Here is a 26,470-nt window from a genome sequence, read left to right as displayed (position 1 = left end):
GTCCTCCAGGTTTATACATGTTGTTGCAAATGGCAGGATTTCCTTATTTTTAAGGCCCAATAGTATTCCACTATACCACATTTTTTTTATCCATTCACCCACAGATGGATACTTAGGTTGATTCTATATCTTGGCTATTGTGAATAGCGCTGCAATAAACATGGGGGTGCCGATATCTCTTCAATATACTGATTTTATTTCCTTTGGATATATACCCAGTAGGGGGATTGCTGGATGGTACGGTAGTTTTGCTTATTTTTTTAGGAACCTCCAGACTGTTTTTCATAGCAGCTGCTCCATTTTACATTCCCACAGAGCCAAAGAGTGTACATGTGCACAGGGCCAACAGTGTATAACGGCTCCACTTCCTCCACAGCCTCACCAACACTTGCCTTTTATTCTTTTGAGAATAGCCATCCTAATAGGTGTGAGGTGGTATCTCCTTGAGGCTTTGATTTGCATTCCCCTCATGACTACTGATGTTGAGCATCTTTCTATGAACCTATTGGTTATTTGTATGTCTTCTTCGGAGAATTGTCTATTCAAGTACTTCACCCATTTTTTAATTGGGTTGTTTGTCATTTTGCTACTGGGTGATAGGAGGCCTATATTGCCTTCCAGAAGCCTTTTCACTTTGCTTTCTCACATTTAGGTCTATAATCTACCTGAGATGTGTTTCTGGGCATGAAATGAAGCCGCCCACTTTTCTTTCCTTCAGATGCCATTGTCCCAGCATTGTCTATTCTTCTCCCACTGCTCAGCGATGCCACCTTCATCATGATACAACTGTCTGTGTCTGTTTCTGAGCTCTGGATTACGCTCCATATGTCTACTCTTTTCTTGCACCAAAAGGCACTCTCATTTCCTGTAGTATTATAAAAAGTCTTCCCGTGCAGTAGAGCAAGCCCTGCCATCTTGTGCTTCTTCAAAGTGACTTGGTTATTCTCAGTTTTGGGTAAGTATATACCAATTTCATTGACTGAAGACATAGTTCTTTTAACAGTTTTATTCTGGTTAAGCAGAATTACCTTTATTGCCGTACGTTTATTTACAGTTGGCTAAATACCTACGCAATTACATTTCCTTGTGTGTTCGATGTTATTATGAACACATTATGGATCTCCCACATCCTACCACTGGGGTGCACGTGAAGTGGTACAGTTAGGGCCTGGACTTTAGAAGCCAACCCATCCTAGCTCTATTACCACATGTGCACCTCTGGTTATTTAACTTCTCTGAGCCCAGCTCCTCATTGTAAAAGTCATTGTTATACCATCTGCCCATAGAGTTATTGAAGGATTGTAAAAGATATATGTAAAGTTTGTTGCCTACTGCCTGGCACACGATAAGCTCCCAACTTTTAAAAACAAAAGCTACTATTCTACTTCACGATGAATTTTTCACTTTCTCCCCAACAATGTCAGTGAGAAATCACAAGTGTTTCATCTTGAGTCTGTGATCACTTTTCTGAATTAGACACATATGAATGGATGTGTTTTGCATACCCACTTCACTGTGACTAGATCCTATGACTGTATGTCAACCAGCAGACATACATTTGCTTCTGGGCAATTCCCTGAGTTTGTTTAGATCATCACCAAGAGGCCAGAAGATAAAGTGAGGGGTCACACAAAGGCCCTCTCTCTGGGCTGAGGACCTGCGGCTCACTGTTCAGTGAGATCTAAAATCCAATGTTCCACAGGCAAATCCCCAACTTGTACCAGGTCTCAGAGCGTGCATCGCCTCCGCACATGACTTTCAGGCACAAAACTGACAACTGCGATGTTGTGTGCAGCAGCAGCGATGGGCATGCGGGCTCAGTCCCTGCCTGCATGCTCTCGTTTCTTCCGTTGGCCGAGAGCAGAGCCTGCTGCTCTCTCTAGCTGTGCCTTTGACCACTTTTGCCCACAGGCCAGCCTCTTCCTCCCCATCTTCCCCAGCAGCCTGATGGACATGTGAGGTCTGCCCCCAGCCGCTCTGTTAGGATGCTGTTCCACAGCAGCTCTCGTTTCTGTGGTTATCCCCCTGTCACCTTTTCTTGCCCTGTGTGTGTAATCCTCCTGGGCTGTGCTCAGCGAGCATGTCCTCCAGCCCCAGTGGTTCTGCAGCAGGGGACTTGTCTGGCAGTGATCGGGTCCGTGTTTACTGTAGCTCACAGGAAATCCAGGTGTTATTTCTGGAAGCCACAAGGGACCACAAGAGCCTCTCCCTAGGCTGAAGGTGGATGCCATATTACTCCACATACAAAATGTACACTGGTGCTAAGACCAGCACTTTTACAACCAGTTTGTTAAAGGTATGATTTCCTCACATCACTGGGAAAACATTTACATAGATTTTTCTGTGTGAACTTTTTATTCTTAAGTAGTTATAATCATTAGACTTACAAGTGGATGTTAATGAAAATAAGGGACAACTACCAAGTTACATATAAAAATCATCTTTGTAAAGGCTGTTTAGATTTTTGACCTGATTTTAATAAGACAAGATTTTGCCATCTGGAGTACACTTGAAATGAAAATATGTCCATTTTATTTTACACTAGTGGTAGGTGTGCTTTTTGTAACTCAAACTTGTTTTCTTTGCCAACTGCATAATTGGAGTTTGCACCTGTTACTTGTCTTGAATTGATTTGACTCAATAAACCCTGCTGCAAGATTCTTTGTAGTTAAGATACTCCAGCTTAATAATTCCCCTCGTTTTGCACACACGAGACTTTCTGACAATGGAGTATGATTAGAAAATGCTGTTATTTCATGTGTCTGACAACTTAATTTCAATACATACAATATTAAGATGGCCAGTCCCCCCAAAAGGGCTATTTATATTGGGCATACTTTGTGAACATATATGACACACTAGTATATAGAATTTTTAATCCTTGAGAAATGTCTCCCCTTCCCTCACTGTTGATTCCTAAAGCCATGAGTGGGGCAGAGCAAGGCAGCACCTGCCACTGGTGGGGTTGGAAGATCCCAAAGGCCCAGGTGGGTGAGCAGTGTGGCATGGGAGGCAGGGCCCATGGAGTGTGGTGAGAAAGTCTACACAGAGTGGGTGTTTTTTTTAATGCTGTCTTGACCCCATTTTGAGGATAGTGGCTGGTCAGTTCCCTTCATGAGCAGCTGGTTAAGTCCACAACCCGACCACTTCCCTTATTGGCCTCTTCTTCTAGGGTTCTGCTAAGCAGCAGCCCTCATGGCCCTGGGACCAGGTACCAGACAACTAGGAACAGACCCTATGCCTGGGAGCCCACAGAACTATACCAATTAGCCAACCCTCAGGGAATGGGAAACCTTACTAGCCCCACCCGCCTGCCAGACATAAGTTACTCCCACAGCTCCTGCTTGCTGGTGCCCTGTCCCCCAAGCAGCCTCCATGTGGTCCCACCTGGTGGCCTTCTCTCATGCAGAGCTGTAAGTAAACAAAAGTTCTGCCTCTCATCTATCTGAGTGTCTGTTGTGCGTATCAAAAGAATCTTTAAATCCTATAAACCAGTGGCCTATGTGATGTTTCCAGGCCTGAGTGGGTGAGGAGGCTTCACATGTGGGAGCAGGAGCACCAAGGCAGGTGTTGGCTGAGAGGGTCTCCTCGTGGCTGAGCATCCAGCATGTCAGAGCCCATGGGAGGAAAAGAGGCATCTTCAGGAGAGGGGTGTCCACAATGGCCCCACAGGACACAGGTTCAGGACAGTGGGAGGGAGGCAGAGTGGGATCTACACTACGCAAAGGAAGAAAACGAATGACCGTGCAGTGCTGTGCTGGAACTGAAGGAACTCATGAATTCAAAACATACCTCCCATGTCCCCTTTCTCAGAAAGCCACAGGAGAATGTGTACCACTGAAGAAAGGATGTGAACCATGAAAGGGGAACACAGGGTTCCACACAACAGAGGATCTGCATGGCAATGGCCATCCAGAAAGGCCAGAGAACAGCCATTTCAAGCAACCAGAGGCAGGACACTACAGGAAGGAAACACCCTGGGAGAAAAAAATGTAGAATTCATAGACTTGATATGTGTAGATGTACTTAGAAATACAGAGGTGAACATGAGAAGGAACAGCTCGTAAAGCTGAACATGATCCCAGACACATGCGAAGGCAGTGGGGCAGCAGCCAGTCTTGTCACATCAGCGGGTTACCTGCAGCATGCACGCTTGCTCTGGTGAGTCACATACGCCGTGGCTTTGTGAGGGTTGTTTCCTCCGCCCCGCTCACCCTTCCCCTCACTGCCTGACAAGCTTGCCCTCAAAGGTGAACTCAAACTGACCTGTGACGCATAGGACTCCCAGACTCATCCAAGTCAGAAGGTAGCCCTGCCCCCTCATGCTCTGATAGGTGCTGGTGTACACCTTGTAATGGTTCCCACTGATTCAACAAATAGTTAAAACAATATATGCTCAGACACGTGTTGCCCCTATTTGAACCCCAAGCATCTGTCAATTCTCAAATATTTCCTCAGAGGAAGGGTTCGGTAACTCATCCACCTCTATCCCACTGACACACAGTTGGATGCCGTCGTTGCATCTGGACCATGCCTCCTTCTTTCAAGTTATAATGATTGCCCTCTGATGACTTCAGATACACCTTTCCTCATGAATTAGGCCACTGGTCTATTTCACTGTCTTATTAAATAGTAATATGGCTGCTGAACATCATGAATATAGTACTTTAATTCTAATGGATACCATAAAGTTCACATTTAAGTACATTTCTTATCGGGCTTCTTACCAATCCAGAAAAAAAAAAATCCTTATCTATACAGCACACACATGCCCCCCTGCCCGCCCCCCCACCCCCCACACACACAGTGATAACATGCTTAAGTAGCCTATCTTGTTTTTTTAACTAAGGGCAGAAGAGAAGTAAATATCTTGTTTTTATTACTTTATATAAGTTTTCATTGGGCTGTGCCACTATTATATTTTTAAAACTTAACCCTTTACACATTAAAAATAACCCACAAATCATAATTTCTAATTTGAAATAAGTCACCAGACAGACTACTTCAGATATACTTTATTTTAACTGCCAGCACCAAAAACAAAGCGGTTACTCAAAAGGAAACAGTTAAATAGCAACAATAATTTGACACCTACTACTACTATTTAGTATTCTGTCCCAAACCAGTGGTTTATTTTTGCTACACTAAGGTAAAGGACTAGGCTGACAATGAAGTACTCTTCAGTCTTTTCAATCCACACTAGCTCCATGTGCACCTTTCCTTCTGTGTCCTTGTAGTCCACATAGTATGTCTGTCCCAAGAAATCGACAATGAAGTACTCTTCAGTCTTTTCAATCCACACTAGCTCCATGTGCACCTTTCCTTCTGCGTCCTTGTAGTCCACATAGTATGTCTGTCCCAAGAAATTAGAACCGTAAGAGGGTATGGTAGCAGATCTCATGCAAACTGGAGAACTGAAACACCAAAAGGGTTTCCCACATTCTTCCAAAAGAGTTACATCCATTATAGAACAACTCTACAAAATAAACACAAAGATTTATACGAGTAAGGATAAAATGGCCAACTAGACCTGATTTTCACAGAAAATTGTGACTGTATAAAATTGATTGGAAATGCTGCATGTGGCATCAAAAGTCAGAGCACTATCATTGGTATTTCATCGTCTATTTTATATTCTAGACTAGAATGAGTATCTCACGTCTTATCACTTAATAGTCTGAGTGGCTTATAACAAAACACCTGACACTGGGAAATTTATAAAGAAATAAAATTTATTTCTTACGGTTTAGAGACTGGGAAGCCCACAGTCCAGAGAGGCTCTCTGGTGAGGGCCTTCATGTGGGTGGTGACTCTCCACAGGGATGCAGGGTGTACCATGGAGAATGAACTAAACAAGAGGGAGCTATCCTGCTCACTCACTCTCATAAAGCCATCAGAACCACTCCCGTGACCACCCATTAAACCATCAACTTATTACTCCATGAACGGATGAATCCATTCACAAAGGCACAGTCCTCACAATCTAATCACCTCTTAAGGGCCCTACCTTTCAATTACCATAATGGGATTCCTCACCCTCAATACTGTTACAGTGGGGATTAATATTAAGCTTTGAGGGACACAATTCAACCCATGAAAATTCATAGTCAGTCAAACACAGACACAAGTGCCGGCAGGGTTGTCAGTATTCAGCACTGGAACCCTATCCTCATGGAACTTAGAGTCTAGAGGCAGTAGACATTACACAAGTTACACAGAGGACTGGGTTCAGTGCTTCCAGGGAGGTGCCACATCCCCCTGGGAAGCACAACATCCCCCTGATTTCTTGTGGGCACTCATGGATGGTCACTTTCCACCCTTTCATAAAAACTCCTGCTTCTTTGAGGTTTGGAATTTTCAGCTCTGCACCCTGGATCCATCCTTGTCTGTGCCACCCCCACCTGTTTCCATGATGTTGGCACCAGCTCTTCTCTGTGTCTGTCTGTGCATCTCTTTCATCCTTCTCTCACATACTCAAATCTCACTATCATCCTAGAACCTATGCCCTGGGCTCTCAATTCCTGAGCTGTTTGACTCCAATGATCTGCTCCTCTATGATTTTCTCTATGTCTGGACTTCAGCACCCAGGCACTGCTGCAGTCACAAGCAGAGGGAACAGGCTCTGCTGTGCATCCCAACCATCCGCAGTGTCACCTGGTGGGACCTTCCTGTCTCTTGGGGTGGCTCACTCTCCTCCTCACGGAACAGCTCTCCAAACCTTTCCCCTGCCTTGGCCCTCTGTGTCCTGCTCTAGGGTGCCCTTTGCAGATGACCTCACTCTTCACTCCAACACCAAACACACAGACCTGCCAGCTCTGCTCCACCTTCCCCTCCATCTGCGTGTCTGTCCCCATGCCATCCTCTCTGGCAGGGCCCAGCAGCCTTCCCCTCCACCTGCGTGTATCTGTCCCCATGCTGCCCTCTCAGGCAGGGCCCAGCAGACTTCCCCTCCATCTCCATGTGTCTGTCTCCATGCTGATCTCTCTAACAGGGCCCAGCAGTCTTCTCCTCCATCTCCATGTGTCTGTCTCCATGCTGATCTCTCTAACAGGGCCCAGCAGCCTCGCAATACGCTCATCTCTCAAAGATGCAACCACATTCTCTCACGTAGATATGCTCCATCTCCCCATCAGCTCTAACCTTTAAACATGTTCAAGAAACTCCCATCTTAGAGGGACACAGACACAGAGACCCTCCCTGAGACACCCCTGGTCCCCTCACTCCTTTCTGCCCTTACAGACAGACCTCTCCAAAGAGCCATCTCCATTTGACGTGTCCCTTGCCTTGACTCCCACTCACTCCTCAGCCGATTCTGACCTGGTGTTCCTCCTCGTCGTTCCACCAAAATGGTGGTAGTCTTGATAAGACCACTAAATCTTGTAAATATTCATTAGTTTTCTCTCAGCAGAATTTAGCATTATTTATTACTCTATTCTTGAAAACTATCTTCCCAAGTGCTTCCAGGAACCCACCATTCCACAGCTTTCTCCCAGTCCCCACTGTTGGGCTTCCTCACAGCCTGGCCTTACCCCTATTTTCTATATACATAGTCCCTCCCCCTAAATGGAAGTCACCCATATCCACAACTTAAAACCAATGTGCCCATGATCCCCAAATGTGTATCTCCAGGCTGAACCTCTTTTCTAAGCTCAAGACCTAAACATCCTGCATGTTTCAAGGGTCATTCAAATTCAGCATGACTATGCGCAAGCTTATTATGGCCTCAGTAACAATCTGCCAGAACTCTTTGTCCCAGGGAATGGTGGAACATCACTGACTCTCCAGTTGTGCAATGCCCCTCACCCTCCCCACGCAGCCCATCACCAAATCCTCTAAGTTTTTGCCTCAAATAGATTCACCTTTCTCCATTTTCACTGCCACGGCCCCAGTCCAAGTGCTATGTTCTGATTGTGTCCTCCCAAAATCTGTATGTTGAAACCTAATCACCAAGGTGATGGTACTAAGAGGTGGGACCTTTGAAAGGTGATTATTAGATCATGGAGGCAGAGCCCTCATGAACAGGACTAGTGCCCTTATAAAAGAGGCCCCAGAGGGCCGGCCCCGTGGCTCACTCTGGAGAGTGTGGCACTGGTAGCGCCAAGGCCGCAGGTTCGGATCCTTTATAGGGATGGTCTGTGTACTCACTGGCTGAGCATGGTGCAGACCACACCATGCTGGGGGTTGTGATCCCCTTACCAGTCAAAAAAAAAAAAAAGAGGCCCCAGGGAATTGGCTCACCCTTTCTACCATGTGAGGACACATCTAGATGGTTCCTTCTATGAAGTAGGAAGTGGGCCTACAACACATCAAATCTTCTGGTGGCTTGATCTTGAACTCCCCAGCTTCCAGAACTGTGAGAAATAAATCTCTATTGTTTAAAAACTACCCAGCTTATGGCTTTTTGTTATAGCAGTCCAAAGGGACTAAGACACCGAGTTGCCAGTCTCTCTCTAAGGAATCACAGCCACCATCAAACTGGTCTCCTCCCATTCATTTTCATCCATTCTACACATTTACAAGACAAATCTTGACATGATGCAAGTCTGACCATGGCACACACAGCTGAAAACCCTATGACAGCTCCCCACTGGTCTCCACAACAGCACCAGATTCCTTCCTGATGCATGAAAGGCTTTGCCCAGCCGGGCTTCCACCTAGCTGGACACTCCCCTTGCCACCCGTGCTCCAGCCACACAGCCTTCCTTCTTTTCCTTGAACATGCCACAGACCCCTGACCAGGGCCGTTTGGGCTCCCGCTGCATGAGAGCTCCCCTCTCCCCCTTCCCCCTTGTCTAGCTCAGCATTAAGAACCCAAACCAAGTATAAGTTCTTTGGGGAAGTCTCCCCAACACGCCCCTCTCAAATGGCCATAAGCTCAGTGGGCAGACACCCCATTTTGTGTGTGTGGATTTTTTGTGTGGGTGGGGTAGGGGGACTTGCCCCACATTTCTCCAGCACCGAACTCAGTCTAGCACTTAGTATAACTGATAAATATTTACAGATGAATAAATAAAGGGATGACAAACAAAGCTTAGTCATTAAAGATGAACAAGAGTTAAGTGAAACAGGAGGGGAAAAAGGGAACAGCCTATGCCAGAGCCCGAAAGCAGGTGAGGCAGCGCAGCCAGGGTGAGGGGCTGGTCCTGACAGCATGGCTCCTCAGCACACCTCCAGCACCAGCACAGCATGACCAGTGCTTGATAAATACACACAAAATAAATGAACAGGTGCAGTGCAAGGGGGCAGGCAGCAGGAACAGAAACAGAGCTATCAGCTGCAGTTACACACTAACGAGAGATGGTAGGAAGCCTGAACTATCAGAGGAAGTAAGTAAGCAACAGGGAAGGAGAGATGGAAGAAATATTGACTAGATAAACTGAGCAGAATCTTATATCCGAAGGGAGAGTAAGAGAGAAGGCAAGTTTAATCTCTTAATCTATTTTTCATCACACAAGATGATGATTTGGAAAAGAAGGAATATGTATGTTTAGATATGCTAAATCTAAAATGTCTACAGGACACCCAAGCATCTGACTCCATCAGAGGAATAGATATATCTACATGGGGACCTGAGTCAGGGGAGAAATCACACTTGGAGATACTGATATTTACTAATATTATTAATAAGCTATCTGAGGATACTTTTAAAAGTTCATGAAAAAATCTGTATTATCTTTTAGTTCCACTCTCCACAAACTTTTTGAAGTATCCTCAAAACATATTTTTAAATTTACTTTGAAAATTATGGCAAAATAAACATAGAACCTTAACCATTTTTTGAAGTGTACAGTTCAGTGGAATTAAGCACACTGACACTGCCATATGACCATCACCACAATCTGTCTCTAGAACCCTTTTCATATTGCAAAACTGAAACTCTGTGGTCCTTAAACACTAACTCCCCGCTCCCCCTCCCCCAGTCCCTGGCATCCACCTTCTACTTTCTGTATGAGTTTGGCTACTCAAGGAATCTCGCATAAGTGGAGTCATACAGTATTTGTCCTTTTGTGACTGGCTTATTTCACTTAGCATAGTGTCCTCGAAGTTCTTCCATATTGTAGCATGTGTCAAAATTTCTTTCCTTTTTAAGGCTGAATAATATTATTCTATTGTATGTAGGTAATAGTTTGTTTATCCATTGCTGTCAGTGGACACTTGGGTTTCTCCCACCTTTTGGCTATTATGGATAATGTCTCTGCGAACATAGGTGTACAATGTGAGGTAACTTTTTAACATGTTCTGTGTAAAAGACACTAACCTAAGCAGTTTAAAGGAGCCAAAAGGTAGCGTCAAAGATGAAATCTCCTAACACTCTCTGAGATACGGCTTACTATTTGCCATGACTGGTGCCCTGTACTATAAACTGAATAACTATATACCACTGCTTTCTGAAGTTGTAACTAATTAAATGTGGCTGACAGTGCTGGCCATTTGGAGCCAAGTGTGACTGGGTCTGCAGGCTATTGGATCTGCAGGCTACAGTCTTACCTACCTGTGCTCACCCCCAACCCCTGTGGTGCAGGGGGCACAGGCCCTCTCCTCCTTATTTCTAGAACCTTGCTCCTTATTTCCCATCCTGTCTGAGGCATCTCCTTTTCCATTGGTTTCCTTCTCCATAATAAATCACTTCCATACTTCTGGGGGAAGTGGAGATGTATCTTAGAACCTCTCTCAAACCTTCCTCCCAGTAACCTTTCCGTCCTTCCCAGGAGAGTTGTGTTTCTGGTTATCCTTTCCTAATTCAGTCTCTAATACCTAAGTGTCTAGAAAATGCACAGCTGAGCAGGCAGCAGAACTCACCTTCCCTACAGGAGTAAGTTGGCCTTCCTTCCCTGCACCTCCATCTACCAGTAACTGAGTCAGGTTCAAAATTCAGTGTCTGGGAAGGCTGCAGCGCCTGCACATGAGGGGAATGTACTGTTCTTTCAAAGGTGTCTGGGTTTGGTATCAGCAACTTTATAATCATCCGTGGAGCTGCATCACTTGGCAGCAAAGTATCCAAAGTGCCTTTTTTGTGGGGCACAGCCACGACCACATGTTGACCCATGACACGTCCACAGCAGGCTCTACTGGACTCAACTCTTGCATAAAGCAGAACCACAGAGCTATACTAAAATATCTAGCTTAAAGTAGATGCCAAGCTCTATATAGATTTAGAAGTAATATTAAGATAATATCAAAAAATGCCAAGGCATGAAAGAAAAAAGTAAAAGGAACACGTGCAGGAAAAGCCTTAACAAAAGAAAATCCATCTATCAGAAATTCTGATAAGAACTGAGAGAAGAAAGATCATAAGAGTATTTTACAGGTTGAGGATCTCTTATCTGAAATGCTTGGGACCAGAAGTGTTTTGGATTTTGGACTTTTTTCAGATATTGGAATATTTGCAGATTGCAATCCATTCGCTACTTTAAGGACTCAAAATCCTGTTTCCAGATCAAACTGTTTTGATAGAAGCCTGTGTATCTGAGACACACTGGTTTAGCAATCTATAGAATCACCACTTGGAGTTCATTTAACGGTCCAATTTTGAAGCTACAACCTCAGCTTCTATAAGAATTGTTATAAGAAATCTGTCAGTGCAATTGTTGCTAAAATGATATTTAGGATTGGTCTATTATATTTAGCTTAGTCTGCCCTATAAAAAGTCCCATTGGAGATTTTATTTTTAATGGTTAGAGCTGGGAGATGGCTTTGTTTCTTTGTATAATTACTACACTTCCCTTTTCCCAACAATGAGAACTAAATGACTGCTTTCATCTTGCTCTAAACTACCAGAAAACATAGAACAAATAAAAGCATTTTTAAAAATTTATGCTGACCCTTTAAGTTTGTTATATTTATAATCTGCCTTTTTGGTGCTCAAAGTCTATTTTGATATTAATATTTTATTTTAGTACATAGTTTTATTATAAGCCCCACCTAAATCCATCAAGGAAAAATTAAGTCAGCTCTGGGCTCTTAAAGATATGAAACATGTTCTTTTGTGTGTGATAAATATCACTTTTACCAAAGGTTAAACATTTGCTTACAAATAAACAGGACTTGTAAAATGTCTCATTGCATCAAATACCAGGTGGCTCAAGAGATGATGTCCCATGACATCACTGCCCTTTGTCTCAGTCATCACAGCGAATAGTTCTAACAAGACATCCATACACACAGGGCAGAATAAAGCCATGTCACAGGAGGCCCTCTGCAGTCACAAGGGACCGATCCCACTGGTTCCTGTGACTATGAAAATCCTATTCATCCCACAAAGTAAAGATATACAGTAATGAGATCCAGCAGCAGCCATGGGTAGGAGAAGCACAGAAGAAAATGAAACTATGTGAAAACATCTCCCCTCTTCCTCCTTCTTCCTTCTTCCCTGCCAATTCCCAACCACTAAATCAAGTCTCCCCATCCATGGGACTAGTTTTTAATTTAACTGCTCAAGGAAATACCTGTATCCTAAAACAAGAACTTATAACTGCAACAAATTTTTAATTGGTATATGAATGATTAAGATGTTTTTAGTAAATGTGCTTGCCTGGTCCAACCTTCAGCTTCACTCTCTCTGCACAAGACAGACAGAAGGGCTTAGAGGGAGTAGAGTGGTGTAATCAACACTGTTGAGAAACACCGCTACAGATGATCTACCACTCCTACTCCACCACACTCAGTGGAAACAGAAGGTATTCAATATGCATTTGATGAATGAATTGATTTTCACTGGCTAAGAGAATGAGCACAAATCTTCAGAAACCAGAATAACAAGTCCAAGGCTTTAAAAGAAGCATGGCATACATATATTAAAGACATTTTTTTATTATACAGAAACCAGGTTACTTGAAGAAAAGAAAACAACTGTTTTTTACCTTTACATAGCCATCAAAAATATTAGTTCTCCAAGACAGGCCAACTTTTCCAACGAGAGGTAGGTGTTCTCTGTTATTTTTAAAATTTATAACAATGAGTTTCACGTATCCATTTTCAATGTATCCTGAAAAGATTTAAGATTTTTTAAGTTACTGGCCATGGGCAGCCCCCACCACCCAGCAGAAGGAAAGAGCACACCTAGTTGTGCTCAGGTGCCCAGGGGTCATAGATGGGAGCCACAGGAAGCCCCCACTGCCCAGCAGAAGGCAGATGCATGCAGGGCATTGTAGGTGGGATCTGCAGACAGCCCCCACCACCTGGTGGACAGGAGCATGCATGGGGTCTTAGGCAGGAGCTGTGAGCAGCCCGCACCACCCAGCAGAAGGCAGGAACATGCACAGAGTTCTAGGCGGGAGCCATGGACGCCCCTAGTGCCCAACAAAAGGCAGGAGCACATGGAAAACACCACTTCCATGCAGGTGGTCCACCACAGCCACTGCCACCACAAGGGTGGCTAGTCTTGCCACCACAGAATCAGCCACAGCAGCAGCCACAGCCACTGTGCAGGGAGCCCACCACCCACTTGACTGCACTGACAAAAGGAGAGTCACCAGCAGAGACTGGAAAAAGAAGAGGATGTCTGTCTTCTCAAAGCCCACTCCAGAGTAATAGAAGAGCAACTGTTCTATTGGATGACCAGGCATCAATGTAGAGATAGTAGAAATACAAAAAAAAAAAAAAAGAAAGAAAGAAAGAAAATATGACACCACCAAAGGAATACAGTAATTCCCAAGTACCAGACCCCATAGAGCAGGAAACCCTTGAAATGAATGAAAAGAAATTCTGAGCAACAACAATAAGGAAACTCAATGAGATATGAAAAGACTCAGTTAGACAACATAATGAAATGAGAAAAAAATATCAGCATACGAAGGAGGAAATTTACAAAGAGATTAATGCTTTAAAAAAGAATATACCAGAACTTCTGCAACTGAAGGATTTATTCAACAAAATAAAAAAAAACAACTTAGAGTTTAAGCAGCAGGCTAGAAGAAGCAGACAAAAGAATTTCTGATCTTCAAGTCTCAGTCTTTACAAAATAACACAGGCAGACCAAAAAAAAAGCAAAAGAATTTAAAAAACTGAAGAAAATCTAAGAGAACAAGCAGACAAGAAGCAGACAAAAGAATTTCTGATCTTCAAGTCTCAGTCTTTACAAAATAACACAGGCAGACTAAAAAAAAAGCAAAAGAATTTAAAAAACTGAAGAAAATCTAAGAGAACAAGCAGACAGCCTTAAGTGCACAAACATCCAAACACGGGTGTTCCAGAAGAGAAGGAGAAAGGAAAAGGCATTGAATATCTATGCAACAAAATAGTAACAAAAACATTCCCAGGTATAGGGAGAGACACAGACCTTCAGATCCAGGAAGCTCAAAGATCTCCAAACAGATTCAATCCAAAAAGATTCTCTCTTAGACACATTACAGACAAATTGGCAAAGCTCAAAGACAGAGAGAATCCTAAAAGCAGGAAGAGAAAAAAACATCAAGTCACTTATAAGGGAACCCCTATCAGACTAATAGCAGACTTCTCAACAGAAACTGTACAGAACAGAAGAGAATGGGATGATACATTCAAAATACTATAAGAAGAAAACCACCAACCAAGAATACTATACCCAGCAAGGCTATCCTTCAGAAACAAGGGAGAAATAGTATACTTTCCAGACAAACAAAAACTGCAGGAGTTCACCACCACATGACCATCCCTGCATGAAATCCTCAAGAGAGTCCTGAATATGGAATCCAAAAAACAATAATTACTATCACTAATACACAAGAAAGAACAAAACCCACTGGTAGAACAAAAATGCAAATGAGAAAGAGAAACTAAATCTTACCACCTTAAAAAAACAAAAAACAGCAAAGACAAATAATAAAAGTGGAAGAAAGAAACAAAGGATATTTAAAACATCCAAATGACAATCAATAACATGCCAGGAGTAAGACAATATCTGTCAATAACAGTCCTGAATGTAACTATATTAAATTCCCCACTCAAAAGACACAGATTGACTGACTGGATTAAACAGTTGGACCCAATTATATACTGTTTTCAAGTGACTCACCTCACCTGTAAAGACAGATACAGATGAATGGCGAATGGATAGAAAATGATATACCATGCAAAGGGATACCAAAAACAAACAGGAAAAGCTATTCTTATAGCAGATAAATTAGATTTCAAACCAGAAACCATAAAATGAGACAAAGAAGGCCACTACATAATGATAAAGGGATGTATTCAGCAAGCACACATAACAATCTTAAATATACATGCACCCAATATCAGCGTACCCAGATATATAAAGCAAACACTACTAAACCTAAAGAAAGAGATAGACCCCAATATGATAATACTAAGGGACCTTAATGCCACACTCTCAGCACTGGACAGATCACTTAGGCAACAAATCAACAGAAACACAGGATTTAAACTATACTTCAGACCAATTGGACCTGGTAGATATCTACAGACCATTTCATGCAACAACCACAGAATATACATTCTTCTCATCAGCACATGGAACATTCTCCAAGATAGACCACATGTTAGGTTACAAATCAAGTCTCAACAAATTTTAAAAAATTAAAATCATTTCTAGGCTCTTTTCAGACCACAGTGAATTAAAACTAAAAATCAATAACAAATGAAACTCTGGAAACTGTACAAATACATAGAAATTAAACGTGTTCCTGAATGACCTAAAGGTCCAATAAGAAATTAAACAAGAAATCAAAAAACGTCTTGAAACTAATGAAAATAGACACATCATAATAATACCTGTGGGATACCACAAAAGAAGTACTAAGAGGGAATTTTATTGCAATGAATGCTTACATCAAAAGAATAGAAAGATTTCAAATAAACAACCTAATGCTATACCTCAAAGAACTAAAAAAACAAGAACAATCCAATCTCAAAATTAGTAGATGGAAAGAAATATTCAGGGTCAGAGCAGAACCAAATGAAATAGAAAACCAAAAAAACAATGCAAAAGATCAATGAAACAAAAAGTTGGTTTTTTAAGATGTTTAAAATAGACAAACTATTAGCTAAGCTAATTAAAGAAGACAGAAGAAACAGATAACAAAAAATCAGAAATGAAAACGGGACATTACAAACAATACCACAGAAATACAAAGAATCATTAGAGACTATTACAAAGAACTATACACCAACAAATTCAAAACCCTGGAGGAAATGGATAAGTTTTAGGACACATACAAACTACCAAGACTGAACTAAGAAGAAACAGAAAACCTGAACAGACTAATAACAAGCAACAAGATTGAAGAAGCAATCGGCAGTCTCCCAACAAAGAAAAGCCCAGGACTGGATGGCTTTACTGATGAATTCTACCACACCATTGAAGAGGAATTAATACCAATATAACCAAAGGAAGAGCGCTACAATAAGAACTCCAAATCACTGTTGAAGGAAATTAAAGAGCACACAAAAACATGGAAAGACAGTCCATGCTCTTGGATTGGAAGAATTAACACTGTGAAAATATCCATACTACCCAATGTGATCTACACATTCGATGCAATCCCCCCCAAAACACAAATGACATTCTTCACAGAAACAGAAAAACAATGCTAACATTCATATAGAACAACAAAAGACCCTGAATAGCCAAACAATCCTGAGCAATAAAAATAAAGCCAGAGGCATTATACTACCTGACTTCAAATTATACTAAAAAGCTATAGTAAACAAATCAGTATAGTGTTGGCATAAAAACAGACATTCAGACCAATGGAACAGAAAACCCAGAAATCAACCCACATACTTACAGCCAACTGATATTTGACAAAGGCACCAAGAACGTACAATGGGGAAAGGACTGCCTCTCAATAAGTGGTGCTGGGAAAACTGGACATCTATATACAGAAGAATGAAACTAGACCTGTGCCTTTCACCATATGCAAAAATCAACTCAAAATGGATTAAAGACTTACATAAAAGACCCAAAACCATAAAACTCATAAAAGAAAACACTTCAGGAAGTAGGACTGGGCAAAGACGTTATGAATTATACCCCAAAAGCACAAGCAACAAAAGAAAAAATAAACAAATGGAATTATATCATTCTAAAAAGCTTCTGCACAGCAAAAGAAACAGTTAATAGAGCGAAAAGACAACATACAGAGTGGGAGGAAATACTTGCAATCTATGCATCTGACAAGGGATTAATATCCAGACTATACAAGGAACTCAAACAACTTAACAGTAAAAAATACAAGTAACCCAACTAAAAATTGTGCAAAGGAGCTGAATAAGCATTTCTCAAAGGAAGATATACAAATAGCCAACAGACACATGAAAAAATGCTCAACATCACTCGGCATCAAGGAAATGCAAATCAAAACCACACTGAGGTATCATGTCACACCAGTTAGACTGGCCTGTATCAAAAAAACAGAGAATAACAAATGCTGATGAGGATGGGGAGAAAGGGAACCACACTGCTGGTGGGACTGTAAATTGGTACAGGCATATGGAAGACAGTATGGAGGCCTTCTCAAACAACTACAGATAGAACTGCATACAACCCAGCCATCCCACTGCTGGGTGTATACCCAAAGGAATGGAAATCATCACATCCAAGGGATACCTGTACTCCAACGTTTACCACAGCTCTATTTACAATATCCAAGATATGGAACCAACCTAAATGTCCACTGATAGATGACAGGATAAGGAAAATGTGGTATATATACACAATGGAATACTATTTTGCCATAAAAAGGAATGAAATTCAGCCATTTGCAGCAACATGAATGAACATAGAGAAAATTATGTTCAGTAAAATAAGTCAGGGACAGTTAAGAGAAACACCACATGTCCTCACTTATAAGTGATGGATAAAACAAACAAAGAAAGATACAACAACCACAATTTGTTGAACTTTCAAAAGGAAAGAATGGAACTGAGGCCGCCAGAGGTTGGGAGGAGAGGGAGAGTTTAGCAAGAAATTGGTAAAAGGCCACCAAAAATGATTACATTGTGTAATGATAAATATAGTAATTAAAAATAAAATAAATATGAGAAAAAAATACAAACCAAAAAAATAAAAATAAAAGACTAAAGAGGAAAAAAATATTTTTTAAGTTACTATTTACCAATGAAGGACAACTGAGTCCTACTGAGTACTAGGGTCACTGACAGAAGATACTGGAACAGCTATTCCTGGACTCCAGCTTGAGGCCAGGGCCGTATTTCTGTGTCCAAAAGACAGAAAAAATGAACATGTGCTCCAGAAAAGTGATGTCAGAGGTGAGTCAGGGGGAGATGGCTGGAGTGAGCCCAGAAACCCACCCTGTCACAGATGAAAGAAGACAAAGGTTCTTCTGACTTGTTTAAGCTAACAGCGATAGAAACAGAAAACCAGAATTATAGAGCTTAAGAAAGGAAATCAAAAAAGAGGGAGTGATGAGAGAGCTGCCCTTCTGGAGAAATGAGGGACTGGAGAGCAGGTGTGCACAGGGGTGAGTAAAGGAACCCAGCATGTAACTGTAACCCTAACCCTAACCAACATCTCTGCACATGCTTGTAAATGAGAACAAGTCCTCGCACATGCTTATTTGAGGCCCACTGTGCCCCTCCTCTCCCTCGTTCAGAGCTGGCTGCTAGCAATCTCACCACAACCAAAGAGATGGGCCTGCAGTGCCCACACAGCCCACTAGCTCTGCACTCCCAGGACTCTCAGGGGAGGGGCACCTACAGCTCTGTCCAGCTTCACAGATCCATTTAAATGCACTCTGAAAAGCGACTATCAAGCATGATAACACATGAGACAGACACCTAAACAAAGGTAAGATACAAGCAGCAGGGCAAAGCATATGGGAAAAGAACAGAGAAGAGCAAATGTGCTTTGGACCTAGGCTGATTATTTCAAGGGACAAAACAAAACCAAAGCTAAATTTGCCTTGGGAGACGAAGCCCTGTTCTAGGAATTCTATACTGTGTTCTCCAACTTAAGAGCAGCCAAAAGGTTAAAACTGATGCTTTGCCAGGGGCCTCTTCCATGACACAATAATGTGCTTTAAGTGAGAGATACCATCAGAGGCAGGGTTCTGGGCCCTGCAGGAGGGCACTGTTGTCATATGTGGCTGCCCTGGCTTCTGAGAGTCTTACTTTTGTTCCAAGGATGGAGGTGGCCCACACTTTCTTCTCTGCTGCTAAGTAATTAGCAGTAACTGTGCAGCTTCTCTCTCTGCTCTCCCTAGGTATAGGAATGAATGCCAAATGACACTGACCCTTCCCAGGCAATAGCTCAATGCCACCTCGGCAGGGCTTGGTGGAAGCAGAGAGGAAGTCTGAAAAATGAGGCCTCAGCGGATGCCCAGTAATGATATTCTGAATGGACCAGATGTGACTCTGCTCTGCTCTGCACTACTGCACGGCCACATGCAAAATCGAGAGAGACCTCCAACTGGCACAGCACAGGCAAGCGCATGTGTTGGCAGCCGGTGGTGCCATACAGAAAACCAGGAGTTCATTTTCCACATGGCTTGTACTTGGGACACTGCAGGAAATGGACTCCTAAGTACAACAGCAAATAACATCTCAATGGCAACTGTCTGCACTAATAAACATGAAATCCCCATAGGAAGCAAAGACTGTTGTTATTTTGTGATTACGAGATATTCTCCCACTTCAGAACAATTATAACACTTGTGGTATCTTGAAAGGTCAGAGCTCTTTCACCAACCCTCTGTAACCACTTATACCTGTAAGACAGAAAAGGTTAAGCTCTTCCTACATTTAAACAATCTGCACATAAAACACATGTGTGAAAGTGTGTGAATACAAAATAGGTAATATTTTTGAGTACTTACTGTACATCAAAAATTGACTTAAAGTACTTTATGTATAGTAGCTTAAAAGAATACCTTAAAATATATTAATTAGGTATTACAGTTTTCTAAAGTCAGATGTGAAAAGAATTGATGTGCAGAGAGGTTAACAGTAACTTGCCCAAGGTCATACCACTGATAAATGACAGAAACATGATCAAAGCTTATTCTGTGTCTACAGCCTATGCTTTAATAGATTAAAACATAGATGTGAAAAGAATTGATGTGCAGAGAGGTTAACAGTAACTTGCCCAAGGTCATACCACTGGTAAATGACAGAAACATGATCAAAGCTTATTCTGTGTCTACAGCCTATGCTTTAATAGATTAAAACATATACAAAATGGGGGAAACCATCCTCAGTCAATTTCCAGTTTTCCTATTCATAATATAACAGATAACAGTTTGTTAAAATAATAGTAGCAACAATGTATTCAAATGTGTATACATATGTATACATGTGCTTATGTATAAGTGATATGAATGACAACAATGATACATGGAGAGGAGGGGGAAATTAGTATTATTTTGTTATGACAAGGTATTTGCACTATCCATGAAGCAGCACAGTGTTAATTCAGAGTGTGCTCAGATTAGTTGTAAATGTGTATTGCAAATTCTAGAGCAACTACTAAAAAAGGTTAATAATTAAAACTAATATGCTAGAAAAGGAGAGAAAATGGAATCATAAAATTCAGTTAAAACCACAAAAGGCAGAAAAAGAGTGGAAGATGTAAACAGAAACAGAAAAAGGGTAACAAATAGAAAACAATAACAAATATATATTAATCCAACTATATTAATAATCACTTTAAATATCAGTGGTCTAAATATACTAAGAGACAGAAATTGTCAGAGTGGGTGAAAAAATGAGACCCAACTACATGTTGCCTACAAGAAACTTACTTTAAATGTAAAAACACATATAGATTAAAAGTAAGTGAGTGGAGAAACATATACCATGCTAACACTATCAAGATAAAGTAGAAGTAGCTATTTTAATTTCAGACAGACCAGAATTCATAGCAAGGCAAGTTATCAGGGATAAAGGGTGGCATTAGATAGTGACAAAGGGATCAATTCTCTAAGAAGACATAACAATCCTGAATGTGTATGAGCCTAACAAGAGAGCACCAAAATAAGTGAGGCAAAAACTGATAGAACTGAAAAGAGACATAAATAAATCCACTATTATAGTTGAAGACTTTCAATACCCTCTATCAGAAATGGACAGGTGCAGCAGGCAGAAAATCAGTGAGGACATAGTTGAATTCACCATCACCATTAATTAACTGGATGTAATGGACATCTATACAGACTACTTCATTCAACAAGAGCAGAATGAACATTCTTCTCAGGCTCACATGGAACATTCACCAAGATAGATCATATTATGGGCCACAAAACTATAAAACACACCTTAATAAATTTAATGGAATAGCAATCATATAATGTCTGCTCTCAAACCACCATGGAATTAAACTAGAAATCAATAACAGAAAGATAGATGGAATATTTCAAAATACTTGGAGATTAAACAACACACTTCTAAATAACACATGGGTCAAAGAAAAAAGTCACAAGAGAAATTTTAAAATATTTTGAACTAAATGAAAACCCAACTTATCAAAATGTGTGGGATGTAGTGAAAGCAGTGCTTAGATAGAAATTTATAGCACTGAATAAATGTATTTAAAAAAAAGAAGAGAGAAAAACCTGAAATCAAAAATCTAACTTTCAAAGCCTTGAAATACTAGAAAAAAAGAGGAAAATAAATCCAAACTAAGCAGAAAAGAAATAATGAAAAATAGAGCAGGAATCAGTGAAATGAAAACAGGAAATCAATACAGAATATCAATTAAACCAAAAGTTGGTTCTTTGAAAAGATCAATAAAATTTGATAAGTATATAGCCAGGCAAACTAAGGAAAAAAGAGAGGACACAAATTACTAATCCAGAATGAAAGAGGAGACCATCAGTACAAATCTCTTGGACATTAAAAGGATAATAAAGGAATACTAGGCCCACAAATTTGATAATCTAGATCTTGAAAGATGTGATCTACCAAAACTCACACGAGAAGAAACAATCTGAACAGACCTATATCTATTAAAGAAATTGAATCAATAATTAATAACCTTCTAAAACTGGGTCCAAATGGGTTCACTGGGAAATTCAACCAAACATTTAATGACAAAATTAAACCAATTCTTTATCATCTCTTTCAAAAGGTAAAATCAGAAGGAACACTTTCTAACTCATTCTAAAGGCCAGCATTACCCTAATTTGGAAACCAAGGACACTGCAAGAAGAGAAAACTATAACCAGTATCTCTCCTGAACGCAGATGCAAAATTCCTCAAAAAATATTAGCAAGTCAAATCCAACAATGTGGAAAAAGAATTACACGCCATGACCAAGTGGAATTTATCCCAAGTATGCAAGGCTAACTCAACATTTGAAATTTAATTAATATAATCCATCATATCAACAGTCCAAAGGACAAAAATCCCATTATAACATCAATAGAGGTAAAAAGAGTATTTGATAAAATCCAACACCCATTCATGATAAAAACTCTCAGTAAACTAGGAATAGAATAAAACTTCCTCAACTAGATAAAGAATACTTACAAAAACTCTACAGTTAACATCATACATTATGATGAGAAACTTGAAGCTTTTTCACTAAGATCAGGAAAAGGCAAAGATGTCCTCTCTTACCACTGCTTTTCAACATAGTATTGGAAGTCCTAGCTAATGCAATAAGACAAGAAAAGTAGACAAAGGGTATCCTGATTGACTAGGAATAAAAAATAAATAAAAATGTCTGTTCACAAATGACACAATTGTCTAGAAAAACCCCAAAGACTCTAAAAGAATAGTCCAAATGCAGAACAGTGACAACACCAAACGCTGGTGAGGATATGGAGCAACAGGAACTCTCGTTCATTGCAGGTGGGAATGCAAAATGTTGCAGCCACTTTGGAAAACAGTTTGGCTATTTCTTACAAAACTAAACATGCACTTACATACAATCCAGCAATTACTCTCCTTGGTATTAAACCAAAGGAGTTGAAAACATATGTCCATGCAAAATCTTGCACATAGATGTTTATAGCAGCTTTATTCATAATTGCCAAAACTTGGAAGGAACCGAGATGTCCCTCAGCAGATGAATGAAATAATAAACTGTGGTACATCCAGACAATAGAATATCCTTCATCAATAAAAGAAATCAGCTATGAAGCCAGGGAAAGACACAGATGAAACTTAAATGAATATCACTACCTGAAAGAAGCCAATCTGAAAGGCTACATACTATATGACTCCAACTATATGACATTCTGAAAACAGCAAAACTATGGAGACAGTAAAAAGATCTGTTTTTACAGGGGTTAAGGAGGAGAGAAGGATAAAGAGGTCAAGCATAGAGGATTTTTAGAGTAGTGAAATTACTCGTATAATACTATAATGGTGGATAAATACCATTAAAATTCATCCAAACCCATAAAACATACAACACCAAGAATGACCCCTAATATAAACTATGGACTTTGGGTGATAATGACCTGTCAATGTAGATTCATCAATTGAAACAAATGTACTACTCTGGTGAGGGATGTTGATAGTAAGGGAGGCTGTATGTACGTGGGGGCAGGAAGTATATGGGAAATCTCTATACCTTCCTCCCAATTTTGCTGTGAACCAACGACTGTTTAAAAATAAAGTATTTTTTTAAAATGTCAAATAATAGAAGCAGCATAGTTTTTTATTTAAAAATTATTTCCCTTTCCTTCTTTACAATTACTCTCCCTCTCGATACTGATAAAAAGACTACGATATACTGTACTGTGCAAAACCTTTTTCCTTCAGCTTCTGAAAATCGGTAATAATTAGCTGGACAGAAAGATCAAATAAATATACATTCCTTTCTACTTTGCATTGCTGATCAGTCCTGTCAGCAAGCTCTATTTACACTTCAAAGACACAACTGGACTATTTCCTGTTTTCTCTTTAGGCTGTACTATAACCTCATCAAAGTGTTAATGGACAGTTGTGCAGAAAAGAGTTAATATAGCAGGCCTGAGACTGTTCTAGAATGGTCTGCTTGCAAGACTGGCACATGGATGTGGTCTGAGAACTTAGATTCAGGAGTGTTCCCAACCCATTCCCTAACTGAAAAGGGCAATTCACTGTGCCTAAACTGTGTGTGCAAACCATGTGGTTTATGCTGAACATCCTCTTTCCTTCTGGGAATCTGCAATTTTGGTAATACTAGGTAAAGAGGACCTTTGTGAAGACTGCCCAGTAAAAACTCTGGATGCTGAGTCTCTAACAAGCTCTACTTAGAGTTGTATAATGATAGACCACATTTCCCATGTGTGGTGGCCACTCGTTCCTGGAGGAATTAAGATCATCTCGTGTGGCTCCACAAGGCAAGGACTCTTTGAAGCTTGCACTGGTTTCCTCTGGACTTCACCCATGCACCTTTTCTGCTTTCTACTTTTGCTCTGTATCTTTTCACTGTAAGAAATCTTAGCCATTAATAAAGCTATATCCTGAGTCCTGTGAGTCCTCCCAGTGAATCACTGAACTTGGGGTTGGTCTTGGGTCCCAGTGCTAACAGTCCCTTTACATTTCCAAAAGAAGGGAAATAAAACATGTATTAAAAAAACCCACAGGGAACTTTATAGGCTCAACTTATTTCAGTATTTCTTTCACTGTTGGTCCCTCTCTCTTTTGCCCCTCATAAATCTGATTCAGGTAGAAAAATATTTCTCCACCTAAACCTTCTTTTAGCTTAATTTTAGTGGCAATACACAAAAAAGCAAGTAGTAAATTTGTGCAGGTTCAGGGATCATAAGTGTTTCTTTGAAGAAATTATATGGCTCCTTAAAAAAAAAAACCCTCAATACAGCTGTGACTTATGTATTAAGTGGCAAAACACACACACGCAAAAAAGAAAAGAAAACTTCACAGTTCCTTGGGGGAAAAGTATGACAACGTTCCAAGGAGAAATGGTCAAATAAACCTACAAAGAAAGAAGAAAGAACACAGAACCTTTTTATTCCCCATCAGGTAATGCTGAGAAGTAGAGTAAACCTATCCCTAGATAGTTTCTTACTGAGGGAGAATAATGTCTAGAAGCTTGAGCAATACATCATGAAATTAGAAGAGGTGGGTGCCCCCTGACTATGCCAGAACAGAACATGCTGTGATCCAAAAGGGCAGTGAGGCAGGACTCGGTGCTCCCCAGCCTGGGAGTGCGCCCACTGGATGCACATTGGAATTCAAGGGCAAGAGATACTAGCAGAGCCTCTGGAAGGATGTCGGCAGCCCTGGCTGGGCTTGGATGCTTTGCTGGTCAGCCATGAGGCAATGCTTTTCCTTGAGTATCTACCACTGAGTCAGCTTGGACCTAATCCTACCCCTCTGCAACTCAAGGATCTAACCTCAGGCACCAAAAGCTAACTAGGGTCTTGTTTTTGGGGGGTTTTTTTCCCCTTTTTGTCTTTTTTCGTGACCGGTAACTGGATCGCAACCCTTGGTGTCGCGCCCGCACCGCGCTCAACCAGTGAGCGGACCGGTCTCTATATGGGATCCGAACCCTCGGCGGGAGTGCCGCCGCGCTCCCAAGCGCCGCACCCTACCAAGTGCGCCACCGGGCCAGCCCTGTTTTTTAGTAACATGTATTGGAAATAATAAAATCAAAGGACCTTGTAGCAAAGTACATGGGACAAAGTTAAGAAAATAAAGGCGAACTTCAAAAAGTTCATGAAGAATAGAATTGAAAGATAATATGAATCTTTCCATGAACTTTTTGAAATCTCACAGAACAAAGGTATGTTTTGTTCAGAGAAAATATTGTGACCAAGAGGCAGACAGCATCAAATTGCTGGAACTCACTCTGAATAGTTCATTGGGATTGTTCCGTCTGAAAACAAACATATCACAAATCCTTTGATTATTTGTATTTCGTGCACATTCAATCCTAGAGATTTCTTTTAGCCAGTTTTAGGCAAACTACTCTACACAAAGCATTCTATACTAACGCTCTACAGAAATATATGCACATTCTTTAAAGGAGAAAGATAAACACAGATGTATAGATATATCATGATGCAATTAATTTAAATAGCTATTAACTGGTTTCTATAAGTCCAATATGGAACCAACCTAAATGTCCATTGACAGATGATTGGATAAAGAAAATGTGGTATAGGCACAAAATGGAATATTTCTCAGCCATAAAAAAGAATAAAACTCTGCCATTTGCAGCAGAATGGATAAACTTGGAGAAAATTATGTCAAGTGAAATAAGCCAGGCACAGAAAGAGAAATATTTCATGTTCTCACTCATATGTGAGAGCTAGAAACAAAAACAAAAAAACAAACAGATTAATAATAATAAGTTGAACTGATAACAGGAAAGAGGAGAACTATGGTTACTAGAGGTGGGAAAGGGAAGGGGGGCAAGGGATATAGTGAGAGGCTGGTTAATGGAAACAGAATTACAGCTAGATAGGAAGAGTAACTCCTATTGGTGTACAGTCAACCCATGAATCTATAATTAACAATGATTTACTGCATATCATCAAATGACTAGAAGAGAGGAGATCAAATGTTGACATCACAAAGAAACGGTTAAGTTCTGCAATGATGAATATGCTAATTACTC

General features: G+C 40.7%; 1 protein-coding gene across 3 annotated transcripts in view; it reads right to left on the bottom strand.

Moving 5' to 3' along the window:
- Nucleotides 1-5,000: 5,000 nt before the first annotated feature.
- The window catches only part of FBXO15 (F-box protein 15), a 56,046-nt gene continuing 34,576 nt past the window's right edge, over nt 5,001-26,470 (bottom strand). The window contains exons 9-11 of one of the 3 annotated variants that reach the window (XM_008592615.1): nt 12,861-12,985; nt 5,318-5,476; nt 5,001-5,215 (exon numbers count right to left, since the gene is read on the bottom strand). In XM_008592615.1, the coding sequence (XP_008590837.1) occupies nt 5,105-5,215; nt 5,318-5,476; nt 12,861-12,985 (395 nt within the window). In that variant the 3' untranslated portion in view covers nt 5,001-5,104. Of the gene's footprint in view, nt 5,216-5,277; nt 5,477-8,238; nt 8,352-12,860; nt 12,986-26,470 lie in introns of those variants that run through there. The other 2 variants (XR_552022.1, XM_008592614.1) reach the window with 2 other exon arrangements.

Source organism: Galeopterus variegatus, unplaced genomic scaffold, assembly GCF_000696425.1.
Source record: "Galeopterus variegatus unplaced genomic scaffold, G_variegatus-3.0.2 Scaffold8103, whole genome shotgun sequence".
NCBI classification, from domain to species: domain Eukaryota; kingdom Metazoa; phylum Chordata; class Mammalia; order Dermoptera; family Cynocephalidae; genus Galeopterus; species Galeopterus variegatus.
The sequence above is the reverse complement of the archived record's forward strand: the minus strand, read 5'-3'. Positions and strand labels throughout refer to the sequence as shown.